This window comes from Asterias amurensis, chromosome 7, assembly GCF_032118995.1.
Source record: "Asterias amurensis chromosome 7, ASM3211899v1".
Lineage (NCBI taxonomy): Eukaryota > Metazoa > Echinodermata > Asteroidea > Forcipulatida > Asteriidae > Asterias > Asterias amurensis.
Window position 1 is genome coordinate 19,454,436 of NC_092654.1, and position 20,107 is coordinate 19,474,542.

Consider the following 20,107-nt stretch of genomic DNA (forward strand, 5'->3'; position numbering starts at 1 on the left):
GGTGAGCGCTAGCTGGCCACCTAATTTTCTTTCTAACTTGTGAAATATGCTTTTGCTTTAGTTAGCATGAAAATGTGCTTACCACTAAGCAGTGCTATATGAAGTTGGCCCCTGGGTGCAGTAATTTTATTTTTAGTGGTAAGCAAGATTGAGGCATGGAGAAAGATTAGTCGGGCCCCCATAGATGACTAAATTATGAACACTATTTGAATATGCAAGATAGGAAACCAGATACCCTCTCAGTAGGATAGATCTTTTCCATCATGAATTATTCAAATGGACATTAATTTTTCTTGATGCAATTCTAGATAACTTATAGTGTGTGACATGAACAGTTAAATATTCCCCTTAAAAATAAATACAACCCACACCTGTGGGTGAGACTGTTCCGTAAACATTGAACAATAACAAAAGTCAATACTCGACAGTTGTACAACAGCTTCATGCCCACTTGAACGCGTGGAAAAATAAAAACCATATTTCCCTGTCCACCTGCGCATTTTTTACCCAAGCACAATTTCAAAAACTGCACCCTTGACCCAGAATATTGGTTCTTTATATATTTTTGGACAATTTGTAATCCATCAGTGAGTTTTGAAATATTTTTTTGAGGTGAATATACTTGCTTGACGTCACATGTGGGTGAGTTTGAAAAGCTAATCTTGTTGGCCTATTGCTTAATAGTGTTTGTACTTTGTAGTATTTACTTCATACACCTGTGGTATGTGACCACATGACCCTTGTTGACAGAAGATACAGGACTCAAAGTCAGGGATAAATCCACAAGACTACAGGGCTCGTTACTCAACAAATTTATTGGCCCAGAATTATTTTTACAAGACCAAAATCAAAATATAAAAATAAATAAAAAAATGTAATGACACAGCTTAACATAAGTGAACTGTTTTTATTTGGACAAGCACTGGTTCAAGACTTGTAAAGAGAAGATTGATCTCATTTGTCTTCATGAGTATTAATACTTCATTTGCTATAGAAGTGAAATGTTTCTGTCAGATTAGATTCAAAGTCAACATTTGATTATGATTTTACATAGAGTTTATAGGTATTCTTATAATAAAAAAAAAAAAAAAAAAAAAAAAAAAAAAAAATAAAAAAAAAAATGCAAGAGCGCCGGACTTGTCCAATGATTTGTTTACTGGCCCAACACTAAAACTACTGGCCTTGGGCCTGTGGTCTGGTGTACAATTCAAGCCCTTTAGACAGTGAGAATTATTTGAAGTCATATAATAAGGAGTGGGAGTTATGGGTAGTAAAGAAGGGTTGTAAAGAGAACTGTCATAAACATCGTCAAGCGTTTTGCACTTAATATTTTGGTTTGACGTTTCATCCCGGATACTGATATGGAATAGTACAGTGACCCTGCCTTCTGTCACAGACTTCAGTGTTATTATGCACTTGTTGGGATTCAGACTTTACTTTAGGGTTTAACATTTCTGCTTCATTGGCAGCTAATCCCCAAATTTGTTGTTCCAAAACCCTGGGAAAAAAGTTTCAAAAATGTTTAGGGCGGTGTCAAGGCAGGAAAAAAGTTTTTGTGAAAGGTTCAACATTCCACATTTTTCCATCATGATTAAATTGCACAACTGCAAACTTATTTACAAATTATTTGGCTATGTGATTCGTTGATGGAAAAGGAGTGGCCATGTTGAAAAATATTGGACAAGTTTCTAGACATCAACATTATTTTAGGATTCTTAAATCTTTAAAAAGAAACTATGACAATTGTACACATTTTTAAAGGTATGCTTGCTTGTTTTTTATTTTATTTTTTATCCCAATTAAAAATTAGAACTGCAAGATTAAGTTATTTCAGATTTTTTTTCTTCTTCAAAAAGTGAAATGCCCGTGATTTTGTCCACAGAACTCTGGAGTATACAGTGCTAAGATACATCGGTGTATATAGGGTAAAACCATCTATTAAATTATGTGTTCCCTATGAAAACAAAGATTGATAGATAAAAAATATGGTTTATAAAAAAAACTGCAACCTCACAGCACAATGGCTGAATTACCACAATTTAACATTTAAAAATATTACAAAGAGCAAAGCGTTTGTCATTTCACACGTCTACTCGGACATAAAAGCACTTAAATCTTAAGTGCTCTTTGACAATTTTAAGATTATTTACCCATTCATTCAAAGCAAGCTGTTAAAAGTTTTTGATTCATTAAAACAAGAATTGATTTCATGACGGTTAGCGCGAGCTATAAGTTCTGACAAAAGCCCTTGGCTTTCATTGATAGTACAGCGTTGACAGCTCAAAGAGGCTCTCTTTAAAAACATCAAGGATTTTCCATTCAGTGAAGATGCTTTGAGTTGCAGCAGAATACATGTGATTACTTGTGAAGGAGGAGGATGGGACTTTAAGATCTTGACAAGATGCGGTACCATGCTGTCAAAGGAGGACATTTAGTGGAAGATTTCCCTGTATAGACCATATATTGAATAACCCCTTTGCTGCTATGAAAGTCGCCATCTTGTAGGTCAAACCATATGCGATATTAGAGTTTGATTGATTAAAACATCACTTTTATTTTTAATGAAAGGATTGGATGGAAATTTGTCTCTGGATGATTGATACTGCAGTAATTTTTTCATTATGATCATGGCAATTTGTTTTGTCTGAAATTAACCAAAGTAAAGTTTGACTTTGATTTGACTGTCAGTTCATGTAATTGCAAGGGTTTCATCATTATGTGTTCCTATAGAATTCAAACTGCCTCTAGCTACCGGGCAATCTTGGTTGTCTAGTTGGTAAGACACTGCTCTAGAATTGTAAGGGTCGTGGGTTTGAATCCCACCCGAGTAATATGCCTGTGATATTTTTTTCACAGGACTCGGGAAAGTACCATGCAGTGCTAACACACATCAGTGTATGGGTAAAAAGCCAAAATTAATATTGTGTGTTCCATTGAACAATTGTTAGAACCTCTGCTTTGAAACATCTACATCTACATTTGTTCACAATCAGAGAGGATTTCAGTCAGATATCATATTGTGCAGGCTCCTCAGCACTCCACTGCACTGCAAACGCAGAGAGTTTCTATAGCAGTGTTTTGATGTTATGATGTCATCATTGTCTGTTCTTTTGCACAATTGTTAGAACCTCTGCTTTGATACGTCTTCAATTTTTTACAATCAAAGAGGATTTCATATTGTGAAGGCTCTTCAGCAATGCACTATTCACCAAACGCAGAGAGTTTCTATGGCAGTGTATTGATGTAAGCAGCTGACTCATCCTGCAATATATCACGTACAAAATATGACAGTGTGACGGTATTGATGGATCCAGTAATTTCCCTTCATATTAAGCCTTGAAATTCAAGATGGACAAGGCACAATAGACTGGTGTACTTGATCCGCACTTCTTTTTAATGTAAACATTTTGTCTGGTACCGAAATACGTGCCCTTTTTTAAAATTCTTTCTTTTTTGGGGCTTCAGAACATTGTATTTTATTCATCACTGAGACTTTCTTAAACATGAACTTGGCATAAACATTGAGCATTGAAATCCTGTATGCACATTTCTATACAGAAAAGCGGTCACACATTCTTGAATTACACTCTTCTTAATAATTTTGTTAAGGAATTATGTTTATGGAACTTGGATTGTGCATAGTAGCGACATACAAACAATGATTGATTCGATAAATGTTTCTCACTTGCTTTTATTTCTTCAGAGTAATTTAGTCCGAACAACGCCGTTTTGTTTATATATTTTTGTTCGACTTGTAATGTAAACATAGTAGAATGGAGAGTTCGTTTATTATGAACTAGCATCGTAGAATTCTCATTCATCCATTCGCGCACTAGAAGGCTGTCAAACCTTCGGTGATTTGTGTTTGCTGAAGGTATAACTCAATCATCTTGTGCCGTTTTACGTCCCGTCCAATCAGAGAGAATTGAGCGTGTCATCTCGTGCCGTTACTCAGACCATTCCTCCCTCCATTCATGGAGACCTTATTCCAGATCAAGAATACATCGTTCAGAATCAAATTACTTTTATTAAGAGACAAAGTACAGCGGGATGGTTTGTTTCTCCCTGATGGGCAACCCTGACAGGTCAACTGGCCATCCTAGATCAAAAAACCCTTCACTATAAAAACTGTTGGCTGTTTATGTTGGAGCATAGAGGATTAAATGGGAAGAACACTGCATAGTATTGAGTCAAAAAACAATTAATTTGCATTAAAAAAGTGGACCACCAGGGAACTTTCTTGTATAAATTTGCTTCATTGAGATTGATACAGGGATATGATTTCAGAGTTTCATTCATATTATACACACAAGAAGACATTTAATTTAATGTAACTTTTATGTCCACTACTTGCCCAAAGTATAATATCTTAAGGAAAATACTAGAGTGGATAGACAAGATAAAAAAGCAGGGTTTGTGGTGGATATTCCATGAAAAAAAACCCCCACCAAAACAGAACGCTAACCAAACTAAAAAGGCCTAGAAATAGTTCATGAACAAAACTACATTGAAGGGCAGGCATTTTTTGTAGATGAAATCATAGTTTGAAACATGATTATATTTTCCTCATGAATAAATTTAAAAATAAATTCAAAATAAAACTGATGCCCTTGGATGGATGCTACTACTAACAAGAGTCAGACAAACCAACAAAGTTGTAATCATATTATTTTCATCAATTATTGGAAATTCAACGCAGCTGTTTTGTGCAGGGGGAAGGGATAGCTCTTCTCTCTATATCTCTGATATTAATTGCTGAGAGGATAAATTAAATAAAGTGAGCTCGAGTTGGCAACACTTTCTATCGAAATAAAACGTACATCCATCCGTACAAAATAACCCTCAGATGGTTTGCCGAAGCATTGGATAATTACAATTTCACCTTCTGACACCATGGTCCTCTCTCTCCTGGCCTCAACGGGACATGCCTGATATGAATGGCAAATTTTAACCTCCCATCACACATCAATCATGTATTTTTTTGCTGTCGCCCTGTGACACCTTAAGGAAAGAGATCCTGCTTATGTATGCTCCCCCACTGTCAAGGTTACTGTATGTTCAGCTTGTCTCTCTGATGGAGACGTAATGCATCCTCAGATATTACATGTAATATCATTACTTTAACAGAGATATTCAAAATTGAAGGTTTTAAAGGCGAGGTAATGTACACCATTGGGATAAATACATTAGGACAGTATGATCTTCTGATCTTCGTGTGACGTTCACATTAAATAAACAAATCTGTGAAGGTTTGAACTCAATCGGTCATTGAATTCACAAGAAAGTAGAGGGGAAAAAAAGAAAACAAAATAGGACAAAAAAAACATTGAATGTGTATACTGTTTTCAAACATCAGATTTTAGACTTGTGAGCTCAAAATTGTTTCAGTCATTTCTTAAAGACTGAAGTACTTCTAGCAAAAACAAAAGATTAGGGTGTACATGTAGGTTAAATGTGTAAATTTGTGAACATTTATATTTTCTTACCGTTCTTGTAGCAATTCTGCACATCAAAAGAGTAAGTTTTAAGATTGAAATGATCTATACACAAATCCTTGCTCCCAATCCATGAAATAGTTTATGACAATGCTTCAAAACTATGTTCTTAGTAAGTTCCTCATTTTGATCCTTGAATTATTCCTAAGTCTTATACTGACTAGTGACAAAAAAAGAATTTGTTGCAAAACTTGCTTTAATCCTTTAAAGACATTACGCTCAAGGCCATTACTTGAACTCATGTACTTCTTAAATCACCCAAGAAGGGTGAAATTGCGTTTTTTGTAATCAAATCTGACAAGGCCTTTTGCTTTTTGAGTCATGTAGCAAAATAACAGAATGTTGGATAAAGGCTTGTTATGGAGAAGATACTTAATTGCTAAATTGAAAGTGAAGTTTTTTTATGGATAGATTTGTCAATTTTGTCAATTAAGGAATCATCGCCCGGCCATTATTATTAAGTTATTATTATTATTATTATTATTAAAATGACTAAAATGCGACACGAGTAGGAATTGGGAAGAGAAGACGATCTTCATAAATGAAGATAATGACAGATGCAGCTTAAAAAATTATCAAAAATAATTCTCCTAAAATAAATCTTCCCATTCTTATCTAATTTACTTTTTTAAATTAAGTTTTCTTCTATTATCAAACTTTTCACTTTTTAATCAAAATTATTAAAACATTTTGAATTAATGTTTGTCAAATTTTGATTGCAGTTTTCCCCTATAAACAAGCTTTACACATTACACTGAAGTGTCATATTGTATGCTTAAAACAAAATCCAAAACATTCTGCCTTGCAACACCTGGGCCCAGTTATAAAGCTGCTCAAGCACAAAAAGTAGCTTAGCACCATAACAAGGTAAACAGCCAAACTACCATGTCACTAACCATCTGTGACTGGTACCCTTCTTATTTCTGCTAAGCAGAAATTCGCTAAGCAGTATTTTCTGTTGACCACAAAATTAAGCCAAGATTGTGAGTAATGAAAGACCTTGATTAGGTATGCCTGGCCTCTCATTAAAAATGTTGCATGTTACCAACCTTCCACACAGCAGGACAACCTTGATACACACTTATAACTCATGTTAATCTGATAGGTATTTTAGCTGATTCTTTAATGTGTTTTCTTAGCCATGGATATAGGTTATGATTCAACCAAAGCACTTAGCTCCATGTCTGCAACTATGTTGTTGTTTTAGTGTCTTCATAAGAGGTCCTGCTCTTGGTTGTTTTATTTTCAGTTAATCTTGCGACAGTTTGAAGGTTATATTCATTTTGGTTTTTACCCATCTCTAACTTGAAGGTTGAATGAAATTTCAGAGGAGTAGGCAAGCACATATCTTTGTATATCATATTGCATTGATTAACTATTGCTATGGGATATGGAATAGTTTTGTTGTATTCTTAATTGAAGCATAGAGCCAGGATTACAACACTACCTAAAATTCAGGGACACAACTTTTTAAGGTTAACTCGTTAACTTGTTGTATTACTTATTCAGATTATAATAACACCTAAAGTTCATGGAAAAAATTATTGGGGCTACCTCCTAACTGTTTGGCTAAGCGCAGGGTCATTATTTACTTAGATGGGATTGAAGCGTGTGAGATGCAGTGATTAGTGATCATTTTCCAGGTGTACCAAATGTCATGTCCAAGATGATAGTTCAGTTATGTTGCCCTTTTGTAAATCCAGTTAGTGATCATCACAGTCAAGCCCCCAGGGTAATGTCACTAGACCCCCATCGCTTCCCATTCCACAACTTCTATTTACTTCAGTTTTAATTGGCTTCAAGTTGAGCGTAATTTCCCATCGACATCCCCCCCAAGAACAAACTTCTGTCCAAAGAATTCTTGCTTGATTCAAACTTGAACTTTTTGATTATGACCGTCGAGTGCACTTGCTATTCATATCAGAGCTTCTTGACAACTTTTTGATCGCTGAATCTTCATAATTGTTTTGCCCTTTAAGTGAAGTTGTCGAGTACTTCTCCTTCGAAGCTAGCCTCCACCCCACCCCCTTCTAAAGCCAACGTGACTGCTCTCGTTTATATAAACCGCCTTTTAAGTGTTTACTAGGAGCTGTCTTGTGATGTGCCAAATGCCAGTAAAATGTATTGATACCTTTAGGAAACTTTTCTTGCTCCTCGCCTGTGAATGTCATCAAATGTTTCCCATGTTTTTTTTTTTTAGAGCCGTCACGGCATCTTCCTCCAGGCTCAATTGGTAAGGTCGAAAGAACTTGAAAAACTCGTCTGGGCTTGTGGCTATTTTTGCTTCCACCCTACTACTCGGTTCTCCAAATACCCTGTTGAATTGATTCAATCGTTATGATGAAATGACAGCCGTTTGTCTCTTAGTTTCCTGAGGGTGATTCTGACAGCTGTTGGGCTAATTTTTTTTACCGTGTATTGTACATCTTTATCATCATCATCACTAGGTCTAAAAAGATGTAGCCTTGTGAAGTGTTTGCATTTTGACTTTGTGTTTAGAACTGAGATTGTATTTAGTGTCTTTCAACCATATGCAATGCAAGGACTTTATTAGTGTATGCCATGAAATTGAGGTAACTTAAACCTGCCCTTTGCCTGTTGCAGGTCTGGCATAACATGGCCTATAGGTCTTGCTTCTGTGGTCTTGACTTTGCAGCCCCTTCAAACATTTTCTATACTTTAAGATTGCCAAATGGAAGTGCCCTTTGCAAAATAAAACTTGCCTTGCCTCTCAAAGATCAAATTCCAGGCCTGCTGTATATATTAATCACAAATGTTCAAAACACTCTATGTTTTGGCGAGTATTGCTAGCTGATCATCATTCCAGATAATGTACATTTGTATGTTCAGCTTCATAATAAGCTTCTTAAGTGTCAATTGTGATCATGTTGTAACCATAGTATTGTGTCACCACTTCAGTTATCAAACCATCTCAAATGTATGATATGTTCAACCAGACAACCAACAAGGCTTGAACTATTTAACTGTCAAGGTTACTATAGATTCAAAATGACCACATACTCCCTGGAGGATAGCCTTTACATTACCACATCACAGGCCCCCTTTCCCGACAAACCCTTCCACATGCATCTTGTTAATACTATGAAGCTGCGCTTCCAATGAGCTAGTCGCTGGAGTGTCGTAAAGATGTATATACAAGACACTTAAATCTACCCAAGAGTAGTCATAAAGTGATGGCTGTCAGATGATGCATGTTGTCAGTTGATCTGGCATTCAAAGAGAACCAATTTTTTGTCTGATCGTTTTATCTTTCTCGTGTTACATGCTGTTTCAGATTGAAAGTGTTAACCTCACTCTTCTGCTCACAGAACTTGATCGAGTCTTTTTGAAAAAGCCAGCCAATATTTATCCACTGTTAACCAAAAAGATTCTCCTTGTATAAACATACCTACTCACAAAGGAGCTTCAAGGGTTGAGGGACTTTTTGTATGACACAAAACGCAAACGTCCACAGATATACATTAAAGGCAGTGAACACTATTGGTAATTACTCAAAATAATTATTGGCATAAAACCTTTCTTGGTGACGAGTAGTGGGGAGAGGTTGATGGTATAAAACATTGTGAGAAACAGCTCCCTCTGAAGTGCCAGTAATTTTCCACGAATTTGATTTTGAGACCTCAGATTTAAAACATGAGGTCTTGAAATCAACTATGTAAACGCACACAACTTCGTGTGAAAAGGGTGTTTTTTCCTTTCATTATTATCTCGCACTCGCAACTTCGATGACCGATTGCGCTCAAATTTTCACAGGTTAGTTATTTTATGCATATGTTGAGATACACCAACTGTGAGGGCTAGTCTTTGACAATTACCAATAGTGTCCAATGTCTTTAAACTTACACAGTGTAAAGACAAAGCTTCTCGTAAAATATCACTTGCTGATGTGCTTTACTTTTTGAGAAAGGAATAAAACAATTTCACGCGACTCTCCTGAATAAACATTGCTCTGTGATTTTCACTTTTGTCCCTCAAAAACTTGACAACTTATGAAGCTGAAACTTCTACAGGTAAATTATATTACATTCACAGTGTGAGTAGAGATTGATGCCGTGGTCCGAAAAAAGTTCCACAAAAGGTACCAAAACCTTTAAGCAGTCAAGACAGCAATTGGCACCGACAGTGATCTAGTTCTGTTCCCCAGTTTGTTTGTTAGCCCTTATAAACATTTTACGCACAAACAAAATTAACCCAAGTCGACTCAAGAGCGGATATTGTTTCCCCCTCATCTTGTCCATCCTTACTTTACTTTGATTACCATCATCGATATCGTATCCATCTCATAATGGTCAAAAGTCACTGTCTATTGCCTCTCCTATCTTTCAAAGTAAACCTTTCCTCAAGAGTCGGGATACACCGACTCGCCCTTCAATTTCCCTCTTCTTGTTTAAAAACAACAAAAAAATCGTAGGGAATCTTGTACCCTTTCTTCATCATCCCATCTCTCTCAAGACAAGATTAGATTCATCGTCTGTAATCCCTCCCCATAGAGGCACCCCACTCGTCAAATCTCTTCTCCTCTCCAAGACATCATCACTTCAGTCTGCTCCTTCAGTCCCACACTTCTTCCTCCTCCTCATCATCCACACATCCTTAAAGTACTCTATTTTTTGCCCTTTTCAATGTGTCTCCTTTAGCCGGAGGCTACTTTATAAAAAACAGTGTCTTTGCTTCTTCCATCTACCACCTCATTACAAAGAAAAAGTAGTCTACATCGATACTTCAGGATTACAGTATTAAGTTTTTCATCTTTGTTCCCTTGCCACAATTCCTTTGTTGCCCTATTAAAAATTTTCCTCTCTGATGTACTGCATCCTTAGCCAGTGGCAGATATTTTTTTTACAAATTTAGTGGCTTCTTCTGTGAATCATTGGCTTCAGTTGCATTACCCAAAGGAACAAAATTGGCAGTCCACCCCACTCCATCAACCCATGGGATTCCTCCATGATTAACCCCACTGCCTAAAACCCCCTGTACTTTTATTCAACCCTGTTTTACCGTTACCTACTTACGAGATTAGCATTAAGTTTTCTAGTGAAATTTTTTGTCAGCTTGTATTTATGTATTTAAATTCATCAAGGAGGAGGTGATAAATTCCCCATCCCCGCCTTGTTATTTCAAAATGAAAAACATAAGTCTTTATTCCACCGCTGTTTTGTTTCGCCGGCAGCTAATGTTAGGATTACAGTATAAAGGCTTCGCATTCTTCCTAAGTATACTTCCCCTACCTCCCCCCTGCCCTCCATCGCCAAAGAAATGGTGTCCTGCTCAGCTTTCAGTTTCCCGAGTATCTTCTTACAATGGAAGACCATCTCAGAGCATCTTAAGATGCATCTTTGCAAAAAATTCTCTCTGTTTCTTCAACTCTGCTCTGTTAGCCGGGAGTCACATTAGATTATTCACATCAAGCCCCGATGCCTAGTGCTGCAAGGAGCACCTGGCCGATGGAATTACGTATTCTCTGTGTGTGTCAGAAGGACAAGAATTCCCCCAAGTCAGATGAGCAGCTCAAATTTTCTTCAAGACTTCTATATCCATGGTGGGGTCCTGTAAAAATACCTTTAAAGGGAATGATCGGCCTCCATCCATGTAGCATCCTATATAACCAAATAATCCAATTATATTCAACTTTACACTCGTAGTAAGACTACACATATTTGACTTCTTGAAGGTGCCCCTTTCGGGCAGTCTTTCGTTGTTTGCACTTTGTGGTATTTCCTTGGTTACTATGTTTTGACTATCCTTTGGTGTGAAGTGGACTACAGGGTTATATTATACTAGTAATAAATGTTTTTGAGTGCAATGGTGAGAATATTTTCATGAGTTGAAAGATGGAATGTTCCATTAAACGGAAAATTATTCTATGTTCAACAAATTTCTCCAAGGAAAATATGTTTCTCCAAGGAAAATATGTTTTGTTTTATCATGAAAGAAGTTTTGTTTAGAGGATAGAACTAAACAATAAACAAACTGTACAGATTGTATTCTAGCTTCCACTACAAGCTTTTTTCGTAATGCTGTGTATAAAATGTGGTGTGGTCTAGCATGCAGTACAAGGATGGGACGAAAAAGCACTGTGAATAACACAAAAATTTATACAAGAAATGCACAATTTGTGATGAAGACGCCATTGATGTAATTGTTTTCACTAAAATGCCATGTGACCTAAAATCTACAATGCTATTATGTAAGATGAAATCGATGCTGTAAATATCACCCAGGAATCTTTGTGTTTATAAAAGCATTAGAACTGAATAAGAATTATTTAAAACAAAATTTAAAAATACACCAATAAAAATAACAATTAGACAAAAAATAACAAAAGTATTATTCAAATGTGAATGACAATTCAAATTTACAGTAAAGCCATAACTTAATGGGGGAAAAACCATTGTAATCTTTATGCAGAACCACATACACAGCATATAAATATGTCAAGTTTGTTATTTATTTGCAGACCAATTTGCACAGATTTCAAGTCCACTTCACGCTATAAAAACCCTTTGTGTGGTATTTTGCTTTCTTGGAAATACAACAAAGTCACTCCATTGTTGACCATCCATTGTTGACCATTCTCGAATCATAACAGGTCAATTAAATTACAATCGATTTCATTTTCTATCATAAAATGCTGATCCAACATAAGAAATGACACACATCACTCCACAATGAATTATCCACACTTGAAAGTGGTAAAACGATAAATTATGTAAAACGGACAGAACCAAACTATGAATATTTTAACCATAATGTAGTAAGAAATGCACAGCATTGCATCTGCATCATCCCCCACTCGAGAAAATGTTGATGTGATGATAAACACTTCACGCATTGCCAACGCATTACACATTCATTGCTCATCGACTATGTATATTTTATACACGCTGAGGTCACAGTTTGACAATTTACACTCATTATGAGTCAGCCATTGATATGTAGTGTGTGTGTACATCAAGCAGCGCTTTGGGTTCTCTCTCATGACGAAGGCATCAGATGGAGACTGCCGATGACTCCCAACTCATCAAAGATTTCTAGGAAATGCTGATTGATAATTAATATGCAGCGTTGGTTGTTTTTGTTTTGGGAACTGATATCCTTCAGCTAGTATCTGTTATCTTTATAAAATGAGATTCTATGAATATTTTCATTACTATTTTTACTCAAGAAATTAATATTAACGAATGTTAGTTGTTTTTATTTTGGAAACTGAGATGAGTAGGCTAGTATCTGTTATCTTTTTTTCTAATGATATTTTTATAAAGAATATTTCATAAAGAGTTGTACTAAAGAAATTAATATCATCTATGATGAAATTGTGAAACCTGATTGTTTTGTGTATTTGATGTGGCTGAGTTCCCCCGCGTATTATTTCAATATAGTTCCTTATAAATTTGTATCAGTTTATCCCTTTGTTTATTTGTTCATTCTTCCATTCATTATACTCTCACGGAATTCGAAATAGAGTATATATAGAAAGCAAGTAAAATAACCAATAGATAAAAGGGTATGAAGACACAACTGAGGGCAGAACATGGAGGCTGATTGCGCCAGTCGAAACTTGTGAAAAATCGGCCTTTTGACAGTTAAAGACCATAACACTAAAAAATCTCAAATAAATTTAGGTAACAAGATTTGTCAACTAGAGAGACTTGTACAATCAGATGAAATTTTAAATACAACATCTGCAACATTTGACTAAAATACTCAAACTATTTGTTTGAGCCCTTAAATTTAACTAAGAACTGCATAAATTTATTGGCAGTTCAAGAAAATATAAATCATTTTGATAAAAACATAAAATTTTCAGGCCTAGGGGTCAAATTGCTATAGTCACTTTTGAGGATCCCTTGTTTTGAATTACTAGAAATACATAATAAACAATAATAATAATAGGCCTACATAAAGACAAACAACTCAAAAAGAGACATCTTTGCTTTCTCAAAACGCATTTTATTTTCCCCTGAATGCAGATATTTATGTATTTGTCATCAGCAATGATCCCTTTCTTCCTCAGTTTAGAGGACCCCTTGTTTCATTACCAGAAAGATACGATAGCAAATAAAAGCTCAAAGAGAGACAGCTTTGCTTCCTCAAAATGCACTTTCAGGTTTTTCCCTGAATGCAGAGACTATATGTATTTGTCATCAGCAATGGTCCCTTTCTTCCTCAGTTAGAGGACCCCTTGTTTCATTACCAGACAGATATGATAGCAAATAAAAGCTCAAAGAGAGACAGCTTTGCTTCCTCAAAATGCACTCGCAGGTTTTCCCCTGAATGCAGAGACTATATGTATTTGTCATCAGCAATGGTCCCTTTCTCCTCCACAAACCACTGTGCCTTGCATCATCACAGCACCTCGTTGTGTTCAATTGGCATTTATATGATGAATAGCTGTAGCTGTAGTTCCGTTCAATAATTCCCATTGAGTGTGACTACTTCACTAAATTATTTGATTCGCTTTTAGAGGCAGTGCTATGCCAGCAAACTGTAAATTGTCTGTGATAGATAGGTACAGCAAGGTAGATGTTGGCAAAATGTTCTGTCTGGTTGGAAGAGGATGGGGACATATTGTTTTTGTGCACCCCAGCCACAATCTTAAGCTTCACTTTTTGTAACAAAGACACCAAATGAACAACATAAATAATGAGTAACCCCGCATATTGTTTTTGTGCACCCTAGCCACAATCTTTAGCTTCACTTTTTGTAACAAAGACACCAAATGAACAACATAAATAATGAGTAACTCTTTGTAGATCTTGTATTCGACAAACTCAAGCAGCGATTGTGTGAGATAGCTGCTACATCAGTGGTTTTCAAACTGCTGTTCATAAAACAGACAAGGACAAAAAAGTGTACCTGTGGTTGTGGCTTTGCACTTTTCTAAAGCCCACTTGCCTTACATTACACAGAGTCCATATCATGACATCGTCTCCTAGCTCCGAAATTTCTCTAGATTTTTTTTACTTAAAATAAAATCCCATCTCTTCTCCTTCTTACAAATCAAAATCCCATCTCTTCTCCTTTCTTACGAACACAAAAATTAATGTAACTCTATATTGTATTCCATTATTAAAAAAAACCCTGCATTTCCGAGACAATCAAATGAGAAACTTCCCTTCCCGCCAGTTATAATTATTTTGATATTTCCAAATGGATATGTAATATTATTCTATCTGTACATCTGTCTTGTGTTTCAGAGGGCATCCGCGCTGGAAATTGAAATGGAAAGAATAAGACAATTTAATTAGTAACCCTGACAACTAGACATTAAAAAAGATTCTGCCGAAGAGTCCCATTGTGTTGCCCAGTCAAGCTCTTTGTCATAATTTATGATTTTTCGTTCCTGACAATGGGAGCCCGCACGGTCTAGCGAAGAAATTTCATTTATCATAATTTTGTCTGGTCTGGCTTTTTGGTATAGCATGTCTGATTGTCACGTCCAAGACTCCCGATGAGAGATTTATTGCATCTAGGGTAACTACAGTTTCCTTATCAGGAACAAATTCATGTTGGAACAATACTTAGAATTATGCTTTGCAAGAAGGAAATTGACTTTGGTTTTCCCCAACCTGGGGACCTCAATCAGATTTTGCATTAAAATTACATCTTTCAGGCTCTGATGTGGAATGTGCGTAATCTTTGCAATCAGTCAGTTTGGCACCAATCATGTTGGTATAAATCTTCCACAGCTTTTGTGGAAGACACAACTGGTCCAATTTCATGGCTCTGCTTATCGTAAGCAAAGAATCGCTGCTAACCGAAGCAGGAATTCTTGTGCCAAGCATACTCCACGTACTAGTAATTCCTTGCTTACACAAATTTTGCAGTAAGCAGAGCAACGGAATTGGTCCCTTTTTCTGAAGAGGAAATGCCAGTAAGTTTAGGAAAGTTTGCTGCCATTTTCTAAGCTGCATTGTTGTCTGTATAAAGAGACCACTCTAAGCAGAAATACTATTTGTCATATAAACAACACTCTTGCATGATGTCCAAAGCCCAAAACAGCGACCACACTTTGGTCAATGAAGATCTATAACTGTTTTTTTATTATTTTACTTTTAAATCTTTTTAAATCTTTTTAAAAGCACGTAATGCATACGTCACTTTCCATTGTTTGACCTTAGCGATGGCGTCAATGCAAAGAGGTCTACAGAGACTGAATCTTAGATGATTCAAGTCAAATCCAAGGCTGTGGAGTTTACTTTAAGAAACCTCTTATTAAATGCGTGTTCAGTTTGAGTAAGAATGCCTCCTTATCCTCACCCTATTCCGTCAAAGTCACTTATCAGATTTGGATGTTGTAACCAGGTCATGCGTTGTTCCCTTCTTCCCTTGAACTTAGTATTCCCTCAAAGGACATATTCAGAGACACTCATGTCACTGAATTTTCTACCACTGACATTCCCGAGTCAGGATTGATGTACCTCTACAACTTTTTCTGTTTTGATTCTTTTTGTGTAAGAAATTGGAAAAGAGAAAGACTTAGTTTCCCTTCCAATGTCCCTGTATGTGGACCAGTGCCCTTCTTATATGGTCCTCTTTCCTAATTAAAATGCACATTTCATGAACCTCTTCTTCATTTCTTCATTGCCTCCTCTCGTCTAGTTTATAACCAAATTTAAATCTAATTTTTCTGTTCGATTCCTTTTTGTTTTCTGAAGTTGGAAAAGTAAGGCGAGAGAAAGACATTCATTTCCTGTCAAATGTCCCTGTATGTGAGCCAGTGCCCTTCTTTAATGATCCTCCACCCTAATTGAAATGCACATTTCATAAACTTCTACATCTAATTTTGTCTGTTTGATTACTTTTTGTTCTGGAAAATGGAAAAAGCGAGCCAAAAGAAAGACATTAATTTCCCGTCAAAAGTCCCTGTATGTGGGCCAGTGCCCTTCTTTCATGATCCTCCACCCTAATTTAAATGCACAGTTCATGAAATGACATACGGCAGTCATAATAAATCTTGAGACGTTAATGGTTTATTAAGTCTCTCCGAGTCTGAGTCATCTTAACTCAAAGCCAGATCAACGTGGTCATGTATCAGCCGAGAAAAACGGTCCTTCCTGGGGTTTGATTATAGGTTTGTTGTGCTATTCTCAGTACGCCCCAAGGGAACAGATTAGACAAATCCAACATATAGGTATCTATGCATAAACATGAAAGGAGGTGAACAGTTTTAACCCAAAAATTATCCCAACTGGGTTATAATGTCTACCCCGTTGAAACCCAAGTCGCCCAATGAGGAGACGGTGCTTCTTGATCAGGGTTTATGACACAGTGTTCTTCAGTTGTCATCAAAATTCCAACAGGACTGCCAACTCTCCCTGATTCTGCAGAAAGTTCCCTGAAAATAATCTTCCCATAATCTGATGAAAAAATGTATCTGTCTCCCAGATTGTATAAACTTTGTCCCCTTGGTGTTGAATGTAGTTCTAAACATCTCCATGATTGTTGTACAAAGTCTTCTTGATTGCAAGATGCAAATGTTGGCAGCTCTGCTTATATTGTATTAGAAACCAAATGTACAAGAGACTTATCAATGGTTCCTGCTTAGGTAACCCTTGTGGTAACTCTAATTTCATTAAAACATATCTTATTTGCAATTTTGTTACATTATGAATCGTTGTTTATTATATTCTTCGTCTGATTTTCTCTTCTTTGTCCAGATTGAAAACATCGACAAATGTCTTCAGTGTCTGGCGGCTAAGGGTGTAAACACAGAGGGTCTTCTTGCGAAAGGTAATAGATTAATAGGGTCAAGAGTGGTTCTTTTCCCCTGGGCCCAGTTTCATAGAGCTAATTAAGCAGGAAATATTGCTTAAAAATTGTTTGCTTCAAGCAGAAATGAGCAGGATACCAGTCACATGTGACATTGTAGATTGGTTGGTGACCTTATTCTGGTGAGCATAATTTTGTTGAGCTCGACTATTTTTTTGTGCTTAAGCAGCTCTATGAAATTGGGCCAAGGTCAGGATCTGGAAAAAGCGCTTTCTAATTCGAAATGGCTGAAAGTTTCAAAGCACCACAGCAACTTGTAAACCATTACATAGTGCCATGTAAAAGGAAAGGGACACATGCTTCAAAAACCGTAGTTCCGCAATACCTTTCAGGAAAAATACTAAATGTTGTGATGCCTTGAGGGTCACATGAGTGAGGCATACGTGCTCTGTGTAAGTACCCACTAACACTTTTAATTAATTAAAACTGTTCATGTTATCAAAGTGACTGAGAGAGCCTGAGCCAAACACTAAGCCGAGACAGTGGTTTAGAAAAAGGGCCTAAATTGGAAGCTTGAGTCCAAAATGCACAGACACCCCTCTGGCCAGTACCAGAGAGGTGGGGGTAGCGCTGTTTCAGAACCCTTGTCCCCTATCTTAATAAATATGAAATCAAAAGTATACACAAAGGAATGGCTTGATACTCTATATAGCCCATCCCCAAAATTATGTCACCCCCCCCCCCCTCTCCCAGATGATAATGTCAGGTTATGCCAAGCCTCTGTCCCCTCCCCCTCTATGACCCATCCCCCTGATGCAGCATATTCGTTAGGCCTGCATAAACAATATTGGTTAGAAGTATAAAACACAATTCAAAGTCCTTTCAAATACAATAGAATCAATAACAATCGGGACAATGCTAGACTGTTGTCATGTCTTTTAACCCGCAGGCGCCAATGTTCATAATCCTTTGTTCTATACCCTTTGTTCTTCTCTTTGTTCTCCCTACTGTATCAAGGCTTTCTGTTCCATTGTCTCTTAATTCACTTGGGATTTTTCTCTCTAAAAACACTTTTCTAAAAAGGAATATTTTTTCTTCGCAATATTTATTTTTTTCTGTCACATTCTCATGTTTCTTATAAAAATATCAAGCTTTCGATGAGATAAGATAAGTGTGAACATTATATAGACTAGTTTTAGTTCCATTTCATCAGGAATCCTCATTTCGCATCGTATTCTTCCTACTTTAGTCTGATTTCTGATTCTTCTGCCCTTGGTAAAATCAGAATAGCCTGAAACTATGTTAAAGCCTACACCATACAATGAAGTAGGTCAGCCCTTGTACTCAATAAGACGTATCTACATTTTCCAAGGACCAAATATCATGTTTTTTGGACAAAGGGTTCTTCCTGCATTGAGGCTCCATAGCCATTTTTCAGCAATGTTTTTCCATTTTTTTTCCCCAAAGAAATGTACAATGGATTGACCCCGAAATGTATTTTATATAGGCCATAAAATTATATATATTTTTGTTTTAAGGCTAAGCAATTTGAAAGGGAAGTATATAGAAATCAGACGTCAGACGGCACGATTGATCCTTCCTAAATTTGTCATCCTTTATGAAAGAAGAAAATTCTTTTTCCGAGACAATTTCTCATCTTTTCAGATGAGATTAGGCTGGTGTTCTATAGAAACTGATTGATTAAAGACAGATGTAGGCAACCCAATATATTAGGTTCATAGGAGGTCTTTTCATTGTCACAATTTTACCATTGTTCTCAGTCAATATCCAATGTTATTAATTTTTCCTGGTCCATATTAAATGTTACAATGTGAAACAGAAAAAAAAAACGCAAAAGCAAGCTGGCCCACACCCATGACATTCTAATGTTCCATCTGGGTCGCTGTGGTTCTTGTTGTGCATCGATGCGCATGACGAGAGACGCAATCTACAACAGTTGGCCAAGCGATGTCTTTCAGTGCACCGTGTTATTAATGCCAGGCAGTCCCGAGACAACAAACAACCTTAGATGACTCTCCAGTATACTGGGGTAGCCAAGGGAAAAATCGGTAAAACATTCATATACGAGGGTAACTAGATCACAGACATGGCACAACAAGGGAAGTTTGTGTAATTTAAAATATGCAATTATGAGTTCGAAGGAACAAGGGGTTAACATTATCGAGCCTGTAGATAGAAGCCCAGTTCATACTTCCTACAAATGTGAATGCAAAGTGAATTTAAACGTCACAGCCCTGTTTTCGCTGCAAATGTTTTGCAAGAGTTGAACACAACACGTTAAAATTTGTATCGTATGCGCATTTGCAGGAAGTATGAACCCGGCTTAATGGGAAATAAAGCTTTTCATCTTTTAGTAATTTCATCTGGTTCTTGCTCTATGGTCATTGAACAAAGGGCTTGGTGCCTCCCTTTCCAAGGGAAAAATATATACAACATACAGTGAACGATTTCCTGTGAGCAAAATGCTACACAAAATGTGTCAGTTGCTACTCAAAAAAAATCATCATTTGCTACTAAATGTTAGCATTCAGTGAGCACAAAAATTTCCAGGCTAAATACTTTGCTATGCAAAATTGCTGGACGAAAGCGTTCCCTGCCAGATAGCACTGAAAAATATATATTATAAGTTGAAAATTGTGTTTGTTTACAAAAACACTAATTTCCTCAGTGATGTTCCTGGTGCCTATTTCATAAATTTATTGTATGGTCTGCATTTTCATCCAAAAGAAACTAAATCAACCCAGTGTTTATCAACAAAACCATTTCCTAGCTTGAGTTGCTTCGGAGTCTCCAGCAGCATCTGTTCAGCTCATCTCGTTGGGGTTTAGGAGACCGCATCATGTTAGTAATCGGCCCTC

General features: G+C 36.6%; 1 protein-coding gene across 6 annotated transcripts in view; it reads left to right on the forward strand.

Annotated features, from left to right (window-relative positions):
* The window catches only part of LOC139939417 (neuron navigator 2-like), a 257,010-nt gene that overhangs the window by 109,984 nt on the left and 126,919 nt on the right, over positions 1 to 20,107 (forward strand). For all 6 annotated transcript variants that reach the window (XM_071935283.1, XM_071935284.1, XM_071935285.1 and 3 more), the window contains one exon: positions 17,177 to 17,249. In XM_071935283.1, coding sequence (XP_071791384.1) covers positions 17,177 to 17,249 — 73 coding nt within the window. The remainder of the gene's footprint in view (positions 1 to 17,176; positions 17,250 to 20,107) is intronic.